At 36.9% G+C, this 19,986-nt stretch overlaps 1 protein-coding gene across 1 annotated transcript in view; it reads right to left on the bottom strand.

Moving 5' to 3' along the window:
• FRMD3 (FERM domain containing 3) overlaps positions 1–19,986 on the bottom strand; it is an 88,380-nt gene that overhangs the window by 57,752 nt on the left and 10,642 nt on the right. Inside the window, exons 3-4 of the mRNA XM_041480759.1 lie at positions 18,120–18,231; positions 5,352–5,394 (exon numbers count right to left, since the gene is read on the bottom strand). Coding sequence (XP_041336693.1) covers positions 5,352–5,394; positions 18,120–18,231 — 155 coding nt within the window. The remainder of the gene's footprint in view (positions 1–5,351; positions 5,395–18,119; positions 18,232–19,986) is intronic.

The raw sequence follows: 19,986 nt of genomic DNA, 5'->3' as shown, positions 1-19,986 counted from the left end.
CAAGTGTCAACCAAACAGAGAAAGACAGAAGATTCTTAGCTGATACTTTTTGGAAAGTTTATTTTTCACAATCTCCTTTTCACCAAGCACAAATGTTAATGCCTTATGACACAAATGTTAATCTTCTATAATGCACTGCACTGTCAGTGTACATCAACATCTGTACATTAATTACACATGGATACTGAAAGCCAAAAGCAGATTTCAAAATTATCTTTGTACTCCTGAGAATGCAACATTGCAGAACACTTCCTTCATCTCTCCTTGATGTTACACATTCTCTGAACTACAGATTCCTACAAAAAGTTAGTGAAATTTAAGAAAGAAACAAACAGGCAAGAAAAAAATTTACAGTCAAATAGTCTTCATGTTTACTATTTCTGCAGAAGCATCTCTGGGCAACCATTAAGACATTCATAGTTGTTTCCATATCCCTGTTTCCTTTCCAGATGAATCAGCTCTTTATCCAAATTCCCTGCTGAGCACTTTAAAGACAGGCAGAACTGTCTTTAGGCATTACTCAGGATTTTTATGCATAAGGGATACCTGATCTATCATAAATCTCTCTCTTAGGTTACAATATAAAGATGTATTCTATTCCATCCTCAAGAGCTACTGAAACAAGGAGGGACATTGTTTTTTCCTTATCTCTTGTTAATGGGCCCATCAATGCCTTGCACATGACTCAGAGGTAACTCCCTCTGGGAGCCATTTGTGGTTAATGGGCAATCAAGGACCCACCACATGACTCCTTAGAATGACAGCAGCCCATTGTGAGATGCTTTTCCCAGGGTGGGTAAGCATCTCCACCTGGATATAGTCTGCGTTTTGGGACAGAGTAGTTAGTCTTTCCACTGGATTCCCAGAGGAACAGCTGTCTGCTCCACTGGATCCTCAGAGGAAGACTACACCCTTTCTACAGGATCCCTGCTCCAACAGAACCACACCTGGCACTCCAGGAGGACTGCAGCCACCAATCCAACTGGACTGCTACCAACACCCTGGCCAACAAGGTGTCAGGTTGTATTCTGACTATGTTAGTGTTTTTTTTTCTCTTTTGTATTATTGCATGTCTTTTGGTTTTCTTTTCACTTTTCCTAAGAAATTGTATATCTGACTTGGAGTCTGTCACTGGTTTTGCTTTCAAACCAGAACAATCTCAGATTAGGGCTCTCCCACTTTTCACTCGTTAGTTACAGTACAACACAGGGCAAGGTGGATTTTTGTCAGGTGTTTATAATAAAGCTTAAAATGCTGTTATTAAATATTCATGAGGATTATAGAATACACAGCATTCATATTAGTGCCTGAAGGATCACTCATAACTCCCGTATATGTATTTATGAATCTCTCATTGTATATATGTATATACATGTATATGTATTTTTGATACTCATATTTGATTAAACTTTTCTTTACATTTGTACTGAGAACCACTGGTACATTCCACCTCCTTTCAGGTTTTAGGACATTATTAGAGATCACGGAAATTAATTAAAAAATTCCAATGACCTGGAACAGGAGAACATCCCTGTAGCATTACCCTTTGAGATCATAGAATCATAGAGTGGTTTGGGTTTGAAGAGACCATAAAGATCATCTAGATCCAACCCCTGCTGCCATGGGCAGAAGCAGCTTGCACTGGACCAGGTTCCAACCTGGCCTTGCGCACCTCCAAAGACAGGACACCTATTACCTTTCTGGGCAACGTGTTCCAGTGCCTCACCACCCTCACACTAAAGAATTTTTCCCTAATACATAATCTAAACCTACTCTCAGTTATACAAGACAACAAGAAAACCATGAAAATTTAGAACTCCTGCACATCAGAGCAACAGAAATTCTTCTGTCCCACTGTCATCAAGAACAAAACCCATATATTTGGCTATTTCCCACCAAGCAGGTTACAGGAGAGCTGCATATTACTAGGCAGAATAATCTTTAGAAGTAATCAAAAAAACAGCAGGAGAGAAAGTACATGGGAAAACTCTTCTTTACTTAAACATTAGTGCTGATGTGACTCAGGTTTTACGCCATAACATTCCTAGACAGAAAATAAGCAACAGAGATTGCCAAACAGATAACTTCACTGTCAACATTTGGGAAGAGAATAACACTATACAAAAAAACATGCAAAAGAACAGAAAAATTTCTTTTAGAAGTTCTGTGTCCTGAACCTCAAAGATACAGATTCCTTAGGCAACCTTCCAGAGAGTTTTCTGTCATGCTGCTGGAAACACACTGCTTGCAGCTGCAGGTCACCAATTGGCTTCAATTTGTACAAACAAGACTGGCAGTGGTTCAGGACATTTTTTCAGAAACTGAATTTTTTCCTCTCAGGCAAAATCAGTGGTAAAAATAGCTGAGGCACAGACCTAAACATCATGTTAAAACACAAACATTACAATGACAATCAAAAAGAAAATGCAAAGGTAGATGGTGAGACAGAAAAGATACCATGCCTTCGTTCTTTTTGTATGGCATCAGAACACATTTAAATATAGTTTCATATGTGATAAGACAAATTAGAAAATCTTAGAAGATTCCTCCTGTCATATACCGATGTTACTAAATATGAGCATAAAGCAATTTTTTTTCCAAAGCCAAAGAAACTAAAATTGTAGAAATTAAAATCACACAAGATCCTATGGACACATCAGAGCTTCAAAGAAACAACATTCTGTTCCACAGACAGTAATGTAGTGTTGCCAGATTATGAATTCCCTACAACCTGATTATAGATGGATTATGCCTGAATGATTAATGTACTACTGAGGCCCATAAAAGCAAGTACTTAATAAAATGCATACTAGAGTACTTCTACTAGCCAAACTTTTTCTGCTCCAAATATTTGTCAATATTGAGCTGCATGAATAAATAGACTGAAAAACCTGCTGCTGTAATGGAGGAAAAGGAAGCTCCCCACAAATTGTAGGTGAGATCAAGAACAAAACATTTTTGTATTTTTTTTCTGCATGTATGCAAGTGCTTCACAATTCTATGTAAATCTAAGCATTCACCTGAATTTAGAACTTTTTGAGTCATTAGAGATTATCAGAGAAAATTATTCATTTTTTCCTGAATTCCTTAATGCAAAGGAATAAAGGGAAACTTCCATTTAATACAGCCACTGTGAATAGCTTTCTGCCATCATTTCTCCCAGGAGTCATGTATACATAACGTGTGTGCTATTAACCAGTCACTTCATTGCTTCAGTTTTTAGACTTTCCACCTTCTACTAATTTCAGTCCTCACTTGTGCCACCTGACACTGAGAAGTTTTGCAAGTGATTATCAATAATTTCTTCTTCTGAGTTTAAACTTTTTCATAGTAATCTGAATATTTTTAGATCAAATATGATTTAACCTTTCTTCCTTTAGAAATTGTTTGGTTTTCTACATTAATACAGCCTATTTAAAAAAAAAAAATCAAAATATTCTTGATGCCAAATTCATACAAAAAATGTCCTTGAAACCTGTGGGAGCATAATCTTCATGGATTCTACATGTGTACAAAATATATGTACATAGCTTTATTTTTTTTTTCCTTAAAGGGTTATGGTAGCAACTGAAGTCCTTCTGTGACATAAGAGAAAGTTAACTTACACTAGTATATTTAAGCATATATTGCCAATCCAACTTTTTAAACTTTTTCTTTTTTAAATAAATTGTTAATCCAACTTCTGCATCCTAAATCTAAGGCTGGTAGCAAAAATCCTTTGTTAGCATCTCTTTCTCTTTGGCTGCTGTTCTTAAGACCTTTTCACCATGATAAAAATCTCATGCTAGATGCATTTTATTTTGCTTTTTTGCTATGTATTAATTTGTTTTTAGAATTTTGATTAGGATTCTATCACAAAAGCCACAGAAATCCTCTGATGAGGCCATCAAATCACTACATCTACGGAATTCATGGACTACCACCTATCACATCTAGGCAGCATCTATATTCAAGAAAGGTTGTTTTGAATAGGTCAAAAGATTCTCAGCACATCTGTAAGCAGAGCCCCTGCATGTGTTGCTATGCAAAGTGCACAAGAGGAATCAGCCCTTATTCTTTGTGGGTAAAAGCAGTAACATAAATGTGGGCCAGAGGATGTATTCAGGAAACTGTTCTATTTTTGATAACATTGGAAGGAAGTAAGAGATAAAGATAATTTACAATTACTACAATTTTTCTGTTCTTCCCTCTTTTCTTCCTTTACTAGCATTGCTGAAGAGCACAACTTCATTCTAATTTGACATTTTTGAACTTAATTATTACTGGATAGTACTCCAGCTAGCTAAACACTAGATATACAAGTTCATATTGAACATGCCAGATATATATGTATTGGCATATATACACATGTATGCATATATTGCAGTATGGCTGCGTTAATGGAAAAATTCTTTGAAATATTCCATATAGTGCAGTCAACATCCAGTATTAACTGGTTTTGCATATTAGACAGTCTCTTAAGCCTCACCACATTTTAAAGCAAATACATTGTCTCACACACAATAGCCTCCTTGTTAAAACAGAAAACTGTGTACAAACAATATGAGGATAAAATTCTCCTTCATTTCATAAGATAGATGATAGATAGATAGCTGTTATCTATCTATCTATCTATCTAAGACACAACTTCTAATGCACCACATCAATTGTCCAGAATTGCCAAATAAACTGCTGCATATAAGCTTCTGAGCACCAAAGCAGTTCTGTTTCCTGAAAAGATCTTCACAGTTGACTGGACTATTTAATGGAAACCGTAGGCCAGAGAGTAATATTTCAAAAAGATAATTAAAATAATACATTCCTGTTTTGAAGACACTTTTTAAAATACTGATCTGAAGTTCCCCCCACCTGTGGCAGAAAGCTCACCACTTAGCCCACAGCACTTGAGTTTGCCGGACAGTAACAACAACCTCAAGCTAGTGCTCTGCAACTTCAGGAAGCAAGGGCCAGCAGAAAGAAGGATAACCAGAAAAGACCCAGAAGCAGTTGCCACACTCCATTTTTATTGCCATCTCCCAGTAGCTGATGGCATCTGACTGAAAATGAGAGCTGGAACATAGAGGTCATCTGACCAGGTTTGCCATCCCAAGTCTGCTGGCCTCTGGCTGTAGCCATGAGCAGTGAGGAAAGCTTTGATATGCAGAACACTGTAAGATGGTAAGATCAGGGTAGCGTGGAGGTTTTAGGACTCCTTCCTGTGCTAGCATGAAGGACCTGTTTACACTGAGAAACAAATGAAGCTTATTCTAAATTACTGCATGGATGCACAAGAAAACCTTCCGTTATTTAAAAATATTTTAATCTTAAATTACTTAAAAATAAGTTTAAAAACATGAGCTTTCAAGACTTACATTTCATTTGCTTGAAGATGGACTTGTTGGGCTCAAGCCAGTGCTGGAAAGACAAAGCAGAGAGCAGAGGTTGATACTGATCAAAAATAACCTTGTAAATGTAAATGGTGCGAAATTGGGAAGTAGGAATTTTATTTCACTGAGACCTACATAAGTGAGAAAAGCACCTCCATACTGGAATTATACTGTATAAGCATAGTTGATATTACCAGCGCCTATAAAATAGATGTAGTTGAGATAGAAATAAGACAGACATTTCAAAGACACATTTAAAGGATTACAGACTGTAGTCCTCAGCTTGCAGTAGACATTTTAATCTCATACTTTTAGCCATTTTTTTTCAGAAGAATGATCATATCAGACTGTAGGAAAGAATATTCAGAAACTTTAACACTGTCTCTTCATTAGTGTTGTCTTCTATTCTTCTTAAAACTGAAGAATGTCTAAGTACTATATCCTCAAAAACACACAGTCAAAACAAACAGGAGACAAGAAATTGTTCTCTTCTAGCAATAATTAAAAATCTCAAGGGAAAAAGATTGCACTTTTCTGTGAAATGTTCACAGTATACTAATCAGAGATAATGTACAGCAGAGAGGTATGGGCACTTATCAGTAGGTGCATAAATTTACAGGAAAAGATGCTTTTGGCAGGAAAATTTTCTTTTTTTTTTTTTCTTTTTATTCTCTTAGAAAATAAACTCAGGTGCTTCTGTAACCAAAAGTTAGGCTCACATTTTTAAGAGCCTCAGCATATCCCCTGCTAGCATTAGCTGACCTGCTCAGGAGGATGTTTTGTCAGACAAAAGAACATGCTGATATTCAAGTGCCACTTCAGACCACAGCCGGCAGCTTTTGTATTAGTATTTTTCATTTAAGCAAAAATCTCCACAGTAAAATGAGACTTGTGCTGTGGAAACAGCTGGTCAAAAAGCACAGCAGTCAGTTTTAATAAGCATACTCAACATTGGAAGGTCTTGCATTAAGAGGTTTCATTTTTAACCCTTTCATTCTAGCTCTAAAACCCTTTGGTCAACTGCAAAAAGAAAATCTAGCATTTATTAAGCCATACCCAATACTTAAAATATACTACATGGGCTATCATTTCTCCTCATAACTTTTAGTAATTCTTCTTCAGAGACAGGCCAGGGGTAGATATTTTGTAGGAGTAGTTAATAACTGACAGAAAATTATTACTTAAAAAATTATGACGTCTCAAGAATTCAGATGAAGTCAGGATAACTGCAAATTAGTTTTCTGAAAGAGAACTTTTGAAAAAACAAATACGGTCGAATGAGCATTTTCAAACATCTGTGGTTTATGTGCTATGGCTGCTCAGAAACTCACACACATATAGTCTACAGCAGTACTGGAGATAAGCTCTGCAAAGCAGCAGAGCATTTCTATTTGAAGTTCATTTATCACTGAGAGACTGATATGGAACCCTGGTAGAAAGAAAACAAAAAGCCAACAACCTCAAACTGCAAACAGCAGCCACAACACAACAACAGCCCTCCAACATTTCTTTACCTATTTTGTTTTCCCAGTATCTCTCTTTTTAGGGGATAAGATGAAAGAAACAGAATCGAATCAGCAATGACGGTTTCACTGAGTTACCAGAAATATCTAGCTCATTTCATTCTTTTTTTAGATAATACATATAAATTATTTATATGTTTCGCTCTGAATAATGGGGGCTGAGATTTGCTCATAAAAAGGTAATGACAATCTGATTTAAGAATTCTTATACAGTCTGCAGTGGTTTATAGCTGCATAATCCAGAATGAATTCACAGGTAGGAAACCCAGACAAACAGATATACAAGTCCACTTTCCACAGACCCACCCCACATCCACTAGGATCAGGCCAGTCCTACACGAAGATTCAGACAACAAAGGGGGACTTGGACAGTGAGCCATGCTGTACTGCTCCCAGGAAACCAAAAATAAAGCGTATTCACCATTTTCATCTAGCAGAAACACAACACAGTTTTCTCCATATTTCTTTTTGAAATACCAAGCTGGAATATCAGCACAGACCAGATCAGCATTTAGAACTGTTTGGAAAAGTTAATTACTTATTATAACAAAGCAATCAGAGATAGAAAAAAAAGCAAATTCACAGATATGAAACCCTGATACCAACCATGTGAATAATGAAAGAGGGGAAACATGCATGAAATTTCTCTAACCCCCAGGAATGCAGATTTACCTAACATGTCCAAAATCAAACATGTTTCACTAAGACCTGACCTCCATGAGTTAAAAACAGGTTGAAGAGACACTAAGCAATTACGCAATCCAGGCTTTCTCATGGAGGTCATGGAACTGAGGCAGTTTCTACAAGCTCAGATTTCTGCTGTGACCTTCTGTTGGTGGAATGTTGCAAACGTGTACACAATTAGGCTGAATCTTCCAGAAAACTGAGGAGTTACTTTATAAATTGGGGAGACTTTCAAAGACACAGCAATTAGGTGCTTAATGCTCTCTGACTGTCAGGGGAAGATAAACACCTAGTCATTGCTAATATTTCTGGAAATAGCCACCCCTATATTTGTTTGCATATTTCAATTTGAGTTTTAGGAAAGATTTTCCCCTGAGTACTTATCTTTCAGACTTACAGCATTGACTATTAATAATTAATACCTATGCCTCATCTCTACTATACAGTATCCAACCTATATTTATTCCAAGATTAATTAGCTGTTATAGTTAGGAGGAGATTAAGGTTCCTATAAATTAATCAAGCTGTTTCTGCATAAACTTTAAATTGAAAAGTATTGGGTTTTCAAAAATGCTTTTTTCATGTAGCAATATTTTTTTAACAACTTTCCTGAAAAAAAAAATCTTAGGTAAATGAAAATATAATATGTCAAGTTAGCTTGTCAAGATAAATTTTAGAAACATTTAAAATGTTCAGATGCAAAAAAATGTCATTAATGCACATGCCACACTGCCTTGCAAGAACAGGCCACAGATGTTTTCAACTGTTCATTGCAATGAGTTATTGCAATAAAAACCCAAACAAAATTACTCAGATATAAAACTGTAACTAGAGACAATAATTTGTTATTTCTTTACTAACACTAAACTGTGCAAATCAGGGAGAGAAAAAAAAACTCCAGCAATTTTAAGCAGTTTCATCTGTCTTGTGTATTTGACACTGTAGTCCACAAAGGCTGCTGTAATTGAAGGACGGCCTACACCCTCAACCCAGCTTGGTTTTATGTGTGATAGTAGCTAATGATCACCAGAAATTATTCCTGCAGGGGCTGAACTTCTTGTTTCATTGAAAGCATGTTAGCAACATGGTTGCTGCCCAATGGGGAAGAAAATACTCTGATCCTAATCCTGCTAACACATTGCTAAGAATCCTGAGAAGAGATTAATGTTTAGCACTACTAATTACTAATCTCTTTTCCAAAAGAGGTTTCAGTAGCTGTGTATCTCAGAGATCAGACGGGTGCCCTCACAGAAAACAGAAGGGTCAGAGAAAGATACGTGGAAATCTTGAAGGTCAGTCATGGGATAGCTAACGAGTCTTGGTGCTTCAGGTGCCAGTGGTGCATAAGCAAACTGTCACAGATATCACTTTTGGTGCTGGGATCCTAAAATATGCTGAGCATTGCCTTCTGACTAAGATTTCATTGCAACTGTGTGCTGTGTTTCAGACTAGTGCAATTTTTACTTTGTAAATAGAGCCTTCACCTCTGATCAGCCCTTAAGTGTCGCTGAGTAGTCATTAGCGAGGCCAGGTGTGTTCTTGCTTACCCACAAATGCTGAGCAGCTGATGTGCTATCAGCTTTCACAGCAAAAGCTCAGAGTGAACAAGGACACCCTGCAAGGGTGAAAGCACCATTCTAGAAAGTCAATTTAACTCCACAAACACTGATATGCTTTTAGTAAAAAACACTTCAGCCTGTTTCAACCTGTTTCAAATGAAGCTGTTCACTGAGAAGGTCTGAGAAGACTGAGCTTGGTCTTGATCCAGCACAGGGGTAAGAATTTTAAGATAAAGAAGCTGTGAGGAAAAAGGAAACAGTGATAGAATCAAAGAATGGCCTGGGTAGAAAGGGACTTTAAAGACTATTTTGTTACACCTCCCATTCCACTGACAAGACATATGTGTCATAATACCACACTGCTCAGAGTTTCATCCAGCCTGGCCTTGAACACTCCCACGGATGGGCCATCCACAGGTTCTCTGGGCAACCTGTTCCAGTGCCTCAAAGCACTAGAAGCAAAGCAAAGTCTCTTATCTCTTCCAAGCCTAGAGGCTTTTGATTAAGTCTCTGTGTTTGGAAGAGGAGCAGTTAGGAGGGGGCAACTGAAATTGGCCAAATGCTATGAATACTTAAATTTCACTCGGCAAGCAATACTTAGCCAAGTGCTTGGATGTGCATACAGTGAAACAGTATCAGAAGAACCTGCAGATTTTACAAAAATACTCCAGGCAAGGGCTGGATTGGAAAACTTTGTTTAATTGACAGAAAAGAGCAGGAGAATGGAGATATGAAACACTGCTAGAAAATTAAAAGAATAATTAATTTTATTGAAAACTCCACCCTATATTAATCTTGAAAATGAATATCTAGTATTTTTCTTGAATGAAAAGCAAAATCAAGGTACATTTGCTTTAGCTTCAAATAAGTGACTTGCACAGGGTTACCACCTGCCAAAAAAAACCAAAACCAACCAAACAAAAACAAACAAATAAACAAATACATATCCAAAGCTCACAGAAGTTCAGACAGGGGAATTAATTAAGTGGCAGGCAACTCTATATAGGCACAGGAGCTGCCAAAGGACTTAGGGCATAATGTTTGTCTCCTCCTTCATGCCCTGAGTCCAATACCAGTGTTTTGTGGTTTCAATAACTTTTATATCAAGACTATTGATATTGTTCTGCTGTAGCAAAAGAGCTGCTCCTCTGTATTTTTTCCAAAATCAGAGCACTGATGCTATTTAGTGGCATGTTAATGAGGAAGAAACAAGGTACATAATTATCACAAACATTTATCTGATCCAGAAAAGGCAGTCACATGCACTGGAGCAGAATATGATTCTGAACTGGCATTTATTAATCAAATTTCTGAATTATCAATGCTGTGTGTTGGAGTAGCTGAACTTATCCATAGTCTCTACATCAGCTGAACCTCTGGCCATAAAATCTGCATATATTGATGGATACATGAGCCAGCACATTCTCACAGACAACAGGTTCACAATCAATGGGAAAAAATCTTTGTTTTCATCAATATAGGATAATATAAAATTATTTAGTTTACAAGTTTACTAATCTTCACAAAAGATATTTAGTTAGTAATATTTCTACTGAATTAAGTGTATACATATGTATATATTCTCTTTACTATTAATTTCTGTCAAATTTTTGTTTAGTACATAAATGCAGCTCTCCTAGTAAAAGTATGATGCCATTTAACTCAGCACTTAGTCTCTGAAAATGGTCTGAAGCAAGCACTTAGAGAAAGAACAAGAGCAGTAACTCCCATTGTGCTCAATAGGCTTTTTCCACCCAGAATGCATTAAAATTGATTTGTAAATCTTTGTAGGCTTTTACCAGTTTGTCCAAACTACAATTTTTAACACTTCTTTCAAATTCATGACAGCTACAATGATTTTTATTACTGCCTATGGTTTTCTAAAAACTATTTCTCATTACCAGCGACTTTACACTTAGTTTACTTTAGAGTGTTTGAGTTCTAAGAACGACAGGGCAACTTTTCCCTGATCACCCTCTCCAAGCTATTTTACATCATATCTTTCTCTCTCATTCACTTGTGCTTACTCTCTGACTCTCTCTTTTTCATTCTCTCTCACTCACCTTCTTTCCTAGCCATATTATTCTTTAATCCAGGTATGGATGAAATCCTTTTCTATTAGATATAATTCTCACAGCTTTCTTTGTTCCTTTTCCAGTTCTATTATTTTGAACTAACATGACCTGAATGGCACAGAGCAAGCAGCATTGCAGCAAGAGTTCATGCAAATGCAATAATTTTTGTGATAACTCTGCCCTGGAGGAGAGGTTCATATGCATGGATAAAGATTAAGACTTTTATTAACCTATAGCTCAGTCACTCTAGGGTTCTGCCCGTAATACTTCTGTTCTAGCCCTTCACAGAAACCAGAGGTCTCCCAGACTGATCTCTACTCCTAACTGTATGGAGTATTACAACTCCTTACACAAAAATATAACTTCGTTAAACTGAGGTTGCAAGTTGTCTGATTGACCTGAGGGTGCAAGGTGTCTTTCTGCCAGCCTCCACCACTCTCATGTGGGACTAGGCACACATTTTTAGAAACATGTATTAAATAGCTGCTCTTGCTAAAGTAGAGATCAGCTGCACCCAAGATCTGATGACTCTTTATGAAGGTCTCTCTGATGAGGAACTGCTGTACATTTTGTTTATGGCTCCCATTAAAAACAGAACCACTATTTCTTGATAAAGAAATTAATTACCAATGGACTAGAGACTCTCATTTCCTCCCCTAGTAAATACAGGCACAATGCTGAACTACTTAGGTTGTAAGATTGAGCAAATATTCTGCCCAGGTCAATTGTAAGTGATACACTTCAGTATACAAATGGGTCTCCCCACCACCCTTACTAGTGAAATAAATGAAATAAAATCTGCCAAAAAAAAACCCTCTATATCTGTGGACTTGTCACCCAGTTTTCACCATATTTAAGCTTGAAAGCAAAATGAGAATTGCACCTGCAATAATTCTTTAGGGGGAAATTAGCAGGCATGCCAACAAATCCATAGTGTCCAGTGTCATCCTCCTGTCAAAGCAGCAAACCAGGCTCTGTGCTCTGGGAAAGTCAGAAAATTCCAGTGTACTCAAAGCTACCATTCAGGATCAGCTGCATAGAAGGAGTGTCCTCATAGAGTAGTTTCACTAATTTGAAAGCTTTATTTTCCTGCAAGCACAGAGCTAGAACCGCTGCAGCACACCCACATGACAAAACATCTTAGTGCTTAAGGGTGATTAGTATTTCAGACATCTCCACAGTGACAGGTAAGACTTCACAGTTGCTTCAGGGCCCTACAAAGCCTTTCATGACACTTCCAACCTACACCATGGGTAGCTCCAAGGTATTTCTGGCTAACTGCTACCTCATACTTCCACATTCAAAAACAAAATCACAAGCATGTGCTCAGATTGATCCACTGGGAGGGAAAAAAAAAAAAAAAAAAAAAAAAAAAAAAAAAAAAAAAAAAAAAAAAAGGAAGGAAGTATTTCCAAGTTTAAATTTTTCAGTTGAATCTCACCTTACAGTCAAGACCAATGGCCTCTCTCAACAAGAAATCCACTCTAGAGAAGATGCTGAATAGCAGCTTCACTCTCTCATTCTATTCTCATCTGGTATCAGTCCAAAACCACAAAGATGCTGCTTAATAAACCCAGGCTATCTTGGCACACAATTAGCCGTTCTGCATTTCCACAGTTGTGAGAGTGTGACAACTGGCCTCAATATGTTATCTAGTATAGATAACATACCAGGAATAGTTCCTTGAGCAGGAGAATCAGTAACAGCTCATCCAGGCATGGTTCTTATTTGTAACTGTTAAAAAGTACAAGATCCAAATGATGGTTTCTGGATTCTTACAGTGTATCTTGCAGTGTATCAAGGTCTCTTTATTTTCTTGAGATTTCCTGGGCTGGGTTTGGCCTTTAGTGTTTTCCTCAGTAATAAAAATAACAGAGTTCTATCCACGAATGTGGCAGCTTTTCTTCATGATCCCATAGAGAACTTAACACATGAGAACTGTATAGAATCATAAAACCATCAAGGCTGGAAGACACCTTTAACACCATCCAATCCCATGTTTCACCCAGCACTACCACTATAACCCTTAAATCACTAAACCACATAACTCAGCAACAGATCCAGACTCCTCTTGAGCACCTCCAGGGATGGTGACTCTACCCACCTCACTACACCCTCCTTTCAGGGAGCTGTGGAGAGCAATGAGGTCCCCCCAGAGCCTCCTCTCCTCCAGACTAAACAAACCCAGATCCCTCAGCCATTCCTCATATAAGACATGTTTTCTAGTCCTTTCATGAGCCTTGTTGCCTTTCTCTGGACACTCTCCAGCACCCCAAAGTCCTTTTTAAAGTGAGGGGCCCAGAACAAACACAGGATTCAAGGTGTGGCCTCACCAGTACTGAGTGCAGAGGGATGATCTCTAACCTGGTCAAATTTGACAAAAAGTAGCTTCAAACGTTACTGCAATTTAGAGTCAGGGAGAAAGGCAGTGTGATCCCTCATAATTGTCTAAGAAATCCACATGAAAAAGTTAGCAGTTAATATATGAACACTAGGAACTCCTTTGTTCTCAGTATCATTAGACATAAAATGGCATACCACAATTTACTGCATACTATTAGTACACCACTGACATTTTTGAATCTACACTAAGGTACAAATTCCCCAAAAGAACATCCAAATGTAATGCTAAAAGATACAGCATGATGAAGAACCTGGGGTTTTTAACTGCTAGTTCAATTTGATTTTATTGTCACTGTTACTCTCCCATAAACATAAAAGAAAATTCATTGCTGCCTTCTGTCAAGAGTGTCATCCAGAGTTTGGATTTTTGTTTTTTTCTGCAGTAGAATATGGAAAACTATAGAAAATGTTTTATAGTTTATGTATGCCCAAAAAAGTTTAAGTATGCCCAAAATATACACATATGTTTATTTATGTAGGAGGAAAGGATTATTATAAAAGTAGAGTTGGGGAGAGGAAGAAATATATATTATTACTTACTTGAAAAATAACCTATAAAAACACTAGCCGTTTTCCCACATTTCAATTTTTTTTTTTGACATAAGACAATTAGCTCAATTTTCTACATTTTTACACAGTCAGAAATTCTGAATGTTCTAAACAGAAAACTTGAAACATTTAATTTTAAACATCTGAAATAGTGAAACAATTAATTGTTTAAATTCTCAAACTCAATCAAATATTTTGAGACTCCTAAGTCAAAATGCAACATACTCTACATTTAGAAGATATTTTGGATTAATTAAAGCTGGTATATTTGCCTGCTTGAGCTCCCTCAATATAAAACAAAAGGACTGCAAATTAGCTTTCAGAGCAACTATGGAACCTTTGCACAAAAAAATTAAATCTAAATAAAATGGAGGCAAGCTTCACTGCTAGATTAAATGCCAGCAGGCATAAATCTGCATAATATGTCATATGTGTGTATGTGTGTGTGTATACCATATAATAGTATACTATTATTTCATAAATCACTATTCAAAAAATCATTCAAGAATAATTCACCAAAAGCCAGAATTAAATGCATTATTTTGGCAGTTTCATTTGGAACCATTGATATAGCCCATTCTGTGCAAACACAGAGACTATGCAGTCGAATATAAAATTCTACAACATATAAAATGCTACAATAGAGGCATTTAGCATTTCCAAGAAATTCAGCAAAGCAACATCCATTGTGTGCTATGTAAATCAGAATCAATAATAACTCGCCTAAAAAAGTTATGCTTTCTTGTTTCAGCTCCTATTGCATGCTGTTTGAAAGAACAGACAGGAGATGGTGCCTAGTCTCTATCTTTGCCAATATTTAATATAAACTCATTCCATAAAATTATGGAGAATTCTCCCAAAATTATTTACCAACCTGGTGAAAGATTTTTCCCCACTGCTTCCATTAGGACTGTCTCAGACAGTGCAGTTTTCACTGCTGTAAGAACCACCACCCTTGCTTAAACTTTCTTTTTCTTTCTATTTTACACTCTGATGCATGTATAACCCTATCTTCCTAGCCTTTGATTCCTGCACTAAAAGGATGTGTCCTTCTTAGAATCATCTCATAAACAAGCTCTCCACTCTCTTTATATTTCTAATACTCCTTCCTTCCTCTTTCTGTCTTCAGTTAAGTTGATCTTTCTTGAATACAGATATCTAGATCAGAGCAGCTGAGGTCTCATTAGAGCTTAATGATATTAATACCTTCCCGCAAATACAGTCCTAAGAGGCAAGCAAAGGGTTGTCTGTAACCATAGCCACGTCATGCACTAAAACCAGACTGGTCGATAGTCATTTTATTCATTTTCCCACATGCCTTTATTTGTCTCTGGGACATTGAAGTACATTGTCACACACATTATCAACCAGCATAGCATGGACTATCGCTTTCCTTCAAAGTAATTGTGCTTGGTCAAACCACAAGGTTTAAATTTGGAAAGCAGCTGTTGCTGAAGTCCGCCTACTGATCTTTGCTGGGCTACTGTTTGTGTTTTGTGACACGTCTCAGCAAGCCCTAATAATGTACTGCGGAAAATGAGTGTCCCTTTCTCTTTCTTGGGACCTGTAAGAATTCCACTAAGTCTTGGAAATTTCTTCTACCAAATTAAAAACACACTTTTTCCATGGAGCTTTGAAAATTTCTTGCACAGAACTATAAGTACTCTTACCTGTACAGTGGCAACAGTCACCTACATTTCTCCTGTGACTCCACCCATCTTATACTTGCTATAGCTTATCTCTTTAACCACATACCTAGGCAACTACTGATTTTTTTTGTTAGACGAATTCCAGGCAGCTAAACTCACAATTGCTAAAATAAAAACAGTGAGGAAAACTGTCATGTACCTCATAAATTCAAAACTGTAATTTCCTTAGTTTTTTAGTGAGCTGTCCTGGTTTTGGCCAGGACAGAGGTGACATTTTGCAGTAACTGTGAGGTGGCAAAGCCTGGAGCTGTGTGGGAGTGTCTGGGTTATTACATATTCACATCACTGCTGGGGTGCAGAAATAAAGGAATTCTTGGGCTTCCAGGAAGATATTTGTGACAATATAAGGTACTGAATATAAAAATAGCTTATTTTTATGAATTACAATTCATAAGAGAAGGAACATTGCTTTCAACTCGTCAACAAAGCATTTAAGACTGTACAAAGAAGGGTCCCTTATAAATAATGTCCTAATTCATGAAGAATTTAAAATAAAGAAATAGAGAGATGTTATTGATATGCTTGAAAACATGAGAGCAATTGTAAATCAGCACTTAAAAACGTACGTATTGAAATTCAAGTTTCGTAAGTCTGTTTAGCAAAATCGAGCTGGAGACTGAACCAGTTGATACAAGCCTCCATCCTACACAGAATGGCAACAGTATTCCCTAGTTGTGGGATACAAAGGGAAATGAAAACACAAGATTTTTTAGGCAAGAGCACAATTTTTTTTTTTCTCAAATTGTCTTGTGCTACTAAGCAATAGAAAATTTTAGCTTCTGTAGAATCTTCCATAAACTTAGCACCAAATTAGCTGTACTACGATATGTAAAATAACAACTGGAAAGCCAAGATGAATAAGACAGTGCAGCAAATTTAGCTAACAATATAGTTAACAGCTCTTTGAAACATGGGAATCACATATGGTATGATATAATGGGCATCACAAACAATTTCAGGTTTTGGAGTTTTTTTTCTGAAGTATCACTATTTTAAAGTATTTTGACAAAAATCTGGGGTTCATTTAAAAGACCCTCTTTATTTCCATTAAGTGAAATAAATTTTCTGTAGCTTTTTTGAGTGACTGTCAGAGAAACACCCAACAGAAGTGTTTATTAAGTCTTAATTATAGCTCAATTATTAGCCTAACATAATCTTCCTATCAATTCCAAATAGGTGAACATCTCTATAACTTTTATGATTGTAAAGAATTAAGAACACTGATGAGACTAACTGCTAATTATTTTCACTTTAAAAGGGGGAAGCAATGAAAACTATTTGGTGTAGCTTTGCAAAGCTTTTGCAATTCTATAAGGCTGAGCTGATGGTGACACCCCAATTCCTGTGATTTTTGACAAAATTAATTTAGGTATCCAACCAGATTATTTTTTTTTCGTCTTCAATCAGAGCAGCTTCAAAATGGTAATTGTTTCCAGGGATTAAATGCCATTATATGTACCCAAGATATTTAAAGTCACATATCTAAGTCTTAATACTGAGACCGGAGGACAACATGGTGAAGAAGCAGTTCTGAATTTCAGTATCTGAGGACTTCTGCTTTCTGTGTTCATCATTTGTTCCTACTCTCATACAATAAAAGTCACCTGAAGCCATGTCGGGGTAGCAGCAGCAAATCACCTATAAAATACAACCTGCAGAACCACCTAACACCTAGAAAAGTTGACTAATTACTGTACACAAAAATGTCTACAGTACAGGCCTGAGAATTTTACTGCAGAAATGTAAAGATGCTCATAGGGAGAACCACCCTGAAGAGCTCCCCAAAGCCTGAAAAATCACATCTGTTTTCTGTATTACAGATTTTAAATCCATATACCCTGTGATGGGTGAAACAGAATGACTGCTTTTACCTGATAAACATAATAGGATTTCTTCTTACATATCCCAAAAATCATATACTAAGAAAAAACCAAAAATCCCAAATTCCAGTGTACTGTCAGAGCCTAAAGCTGCTCTGTGCTGACTCTGAGTCATGCCTGTAGATTCTTTTCTAGTTTAGGTGCCCAGAACTTCACAAATCAGAATACATAATAATATAATAATATAATAATAATATGATAATAAATACATAGTGAGGGGGAAATTAATTTAATAATGCCACTTTAGGAACCTCTATAGATTACAGCTAGAGTACAAATCCTCAGAGATACATAACTTTGCATCAGAACATATATGCTTATTTTAGAAAAACATAAATTAAAGCAAATTTAGTCAGAGATTATATACATACCCTCTGCTTCTCAGGGTCAACATATCGAATGCCAAAATAGTCTTTTTCCAGCAAGCTGTAATAGTTGCAGATGTGATCAATAAGAAACTGACCTTTGGTTTCCCTCTGTAAAAAGATAAAGGAATTATACATTATGTTGAGTATTCTGAATTTGCTGTCTACAAATCTATGCAAAGTGTCAAGGAAAATGACACATGAAATTTGCTGTTATTCAGATGAGGACAAGGGTTTAACCATTTATTATCTCTATAAGACTCAAGAGAATAATCATCAATACAGTCCCTGCACATTCACAGATTGGTTAAGAAAATATCATTACTACTCCTACCTCAGGAAAACGCATGCAGCTATAATGGCTACAAATTTATGAGACTTAATATACTACTAGCAATCATATTTCCATGGATGCTATAATGGCATAACATTTACAAATAGAATTTCAAAACACTCTCTGTTTTGAAACGCCCCAAATTTGAAAGCAGATCTGAATGTGAGTACTCTACTGGATCTTTTTACACAGTGCCCACAGCAAGAGAGGTCTGATCACTAATTCCGTCCATTAAGTCAAAGCTACAGTATAAAAAACAAATGCCCAAATGACTGAAAGAGAAGTTTTCATCTTTGTGTTGTCACTGGGTAACTATGGCCATGTCAAATCTTGCTGTTACACATGACATTTAGCTAACAATCTCATTCTTTCTTTCTGTTTTCTTCAATCTCAAGAGTGTGGGTCTATTCTCCTTTATCTGATGTGTAATATGGAGATCCTACATGAGTTTTCACATTTCTTCTGATCCAGCTAGTGTGCAGGTTCCTGTTGGGGTTTTTTTTGAAATGTGATTTGTGTCAGTATTAGCATGGGACTAAAGCTGTTTTCCTGAAATAGTCCGTCCCAAACAGATGAAGGTGCTTCACTACACAGTGCTGTCAGGTCTCTGCATTTTTTTTCCCCTCTATGTCTATTTTTCCACCCTCATCCTGCACTGAGATGTTTCTGCTGCAGACCAGGAGTCTCTATCCTTTGCTGACATGAAACAATTTGAATTCAGCTCTTTAATATCTACTGAATAGAAACTACACAGGACACAAAGTCACTTTATATAAAAATAATACTTAATTGTTTTTCTCCAAACTATTTCCTGAAAGCGTTAACACTATTCCCTGTTCAAACTTTTTTTTAAAGAATTTAAGAGGCAATTTAAGCTGTAAAGAGGATGGCAAGCAAAATTGAAGGGACAGCATCTATATATCTCATGGTACTTTACAAGGCTGGATTTTGCACTGAAGTAGCTGAGCTAAAACCACCACCATGACCTGTCGCAGGTCATCCTCTAAAGGGCAGAGGAAGCCATGGCCAGGGCATCACCACTGTCTGGTGAGATCTACTGCTTCCCACAGGAAAAATGAGACATGCTTCAGGACTGGAAAGTTAGTAAATAATACAATCTGTCAACTAAATTTTTGTCCTCTTATCTTTAAAATTAATAAGGAATTTTCATGTAGATACAGTTGCTTGTTTTTTGGTCTCCAACACTCAACAAACAGATAACTAAATAAAAAGCACACTCAGTTAAGGCCCTGACAGAGATGCATCGCCCTTCCGTATGCTGATGCGCCTGCAGACATAACCTTGCCTGCCACAGGGACCTCCTCTCCTCCCAAATTCACTTCCTGCCACAATGGAATTGCCAGTTTCTCTACTGATTTCCTTTTCCTAGATGTGGCCACCTCTGTTTCAAATGCTACTGCATAAGTCAGCTTCTTCCCCTACTCCTATCTGTGTCCACCTTCTCTCTCCTATAAATTTTCATCCTGCACACTTCCATGCTCTCCTACTTGCCTAGAGATATTTCTCCCTTGTCTGCAC

This window comes from Pyrgilauda ruficollis, unplaced genomic scaffold (assembly GCF_017590135.1).
Source record: "Pyrgilauda ruficollis isolate IOZ18807 unplaced genomic scaffold, ASM1759013v1 scaffold53, whole genome shotgun sequence".
In the NCBI taxonomy this organism is placed as follows: Eukaryota; Metazoa; Chordata; class Aves; order Passeriformes; family Passeridae; genus Pyrgilauda; species Pyrgilauda ruficollis.
This window is presented reverse-complemented; position numbering and strand designations above follow the sequence as displayed.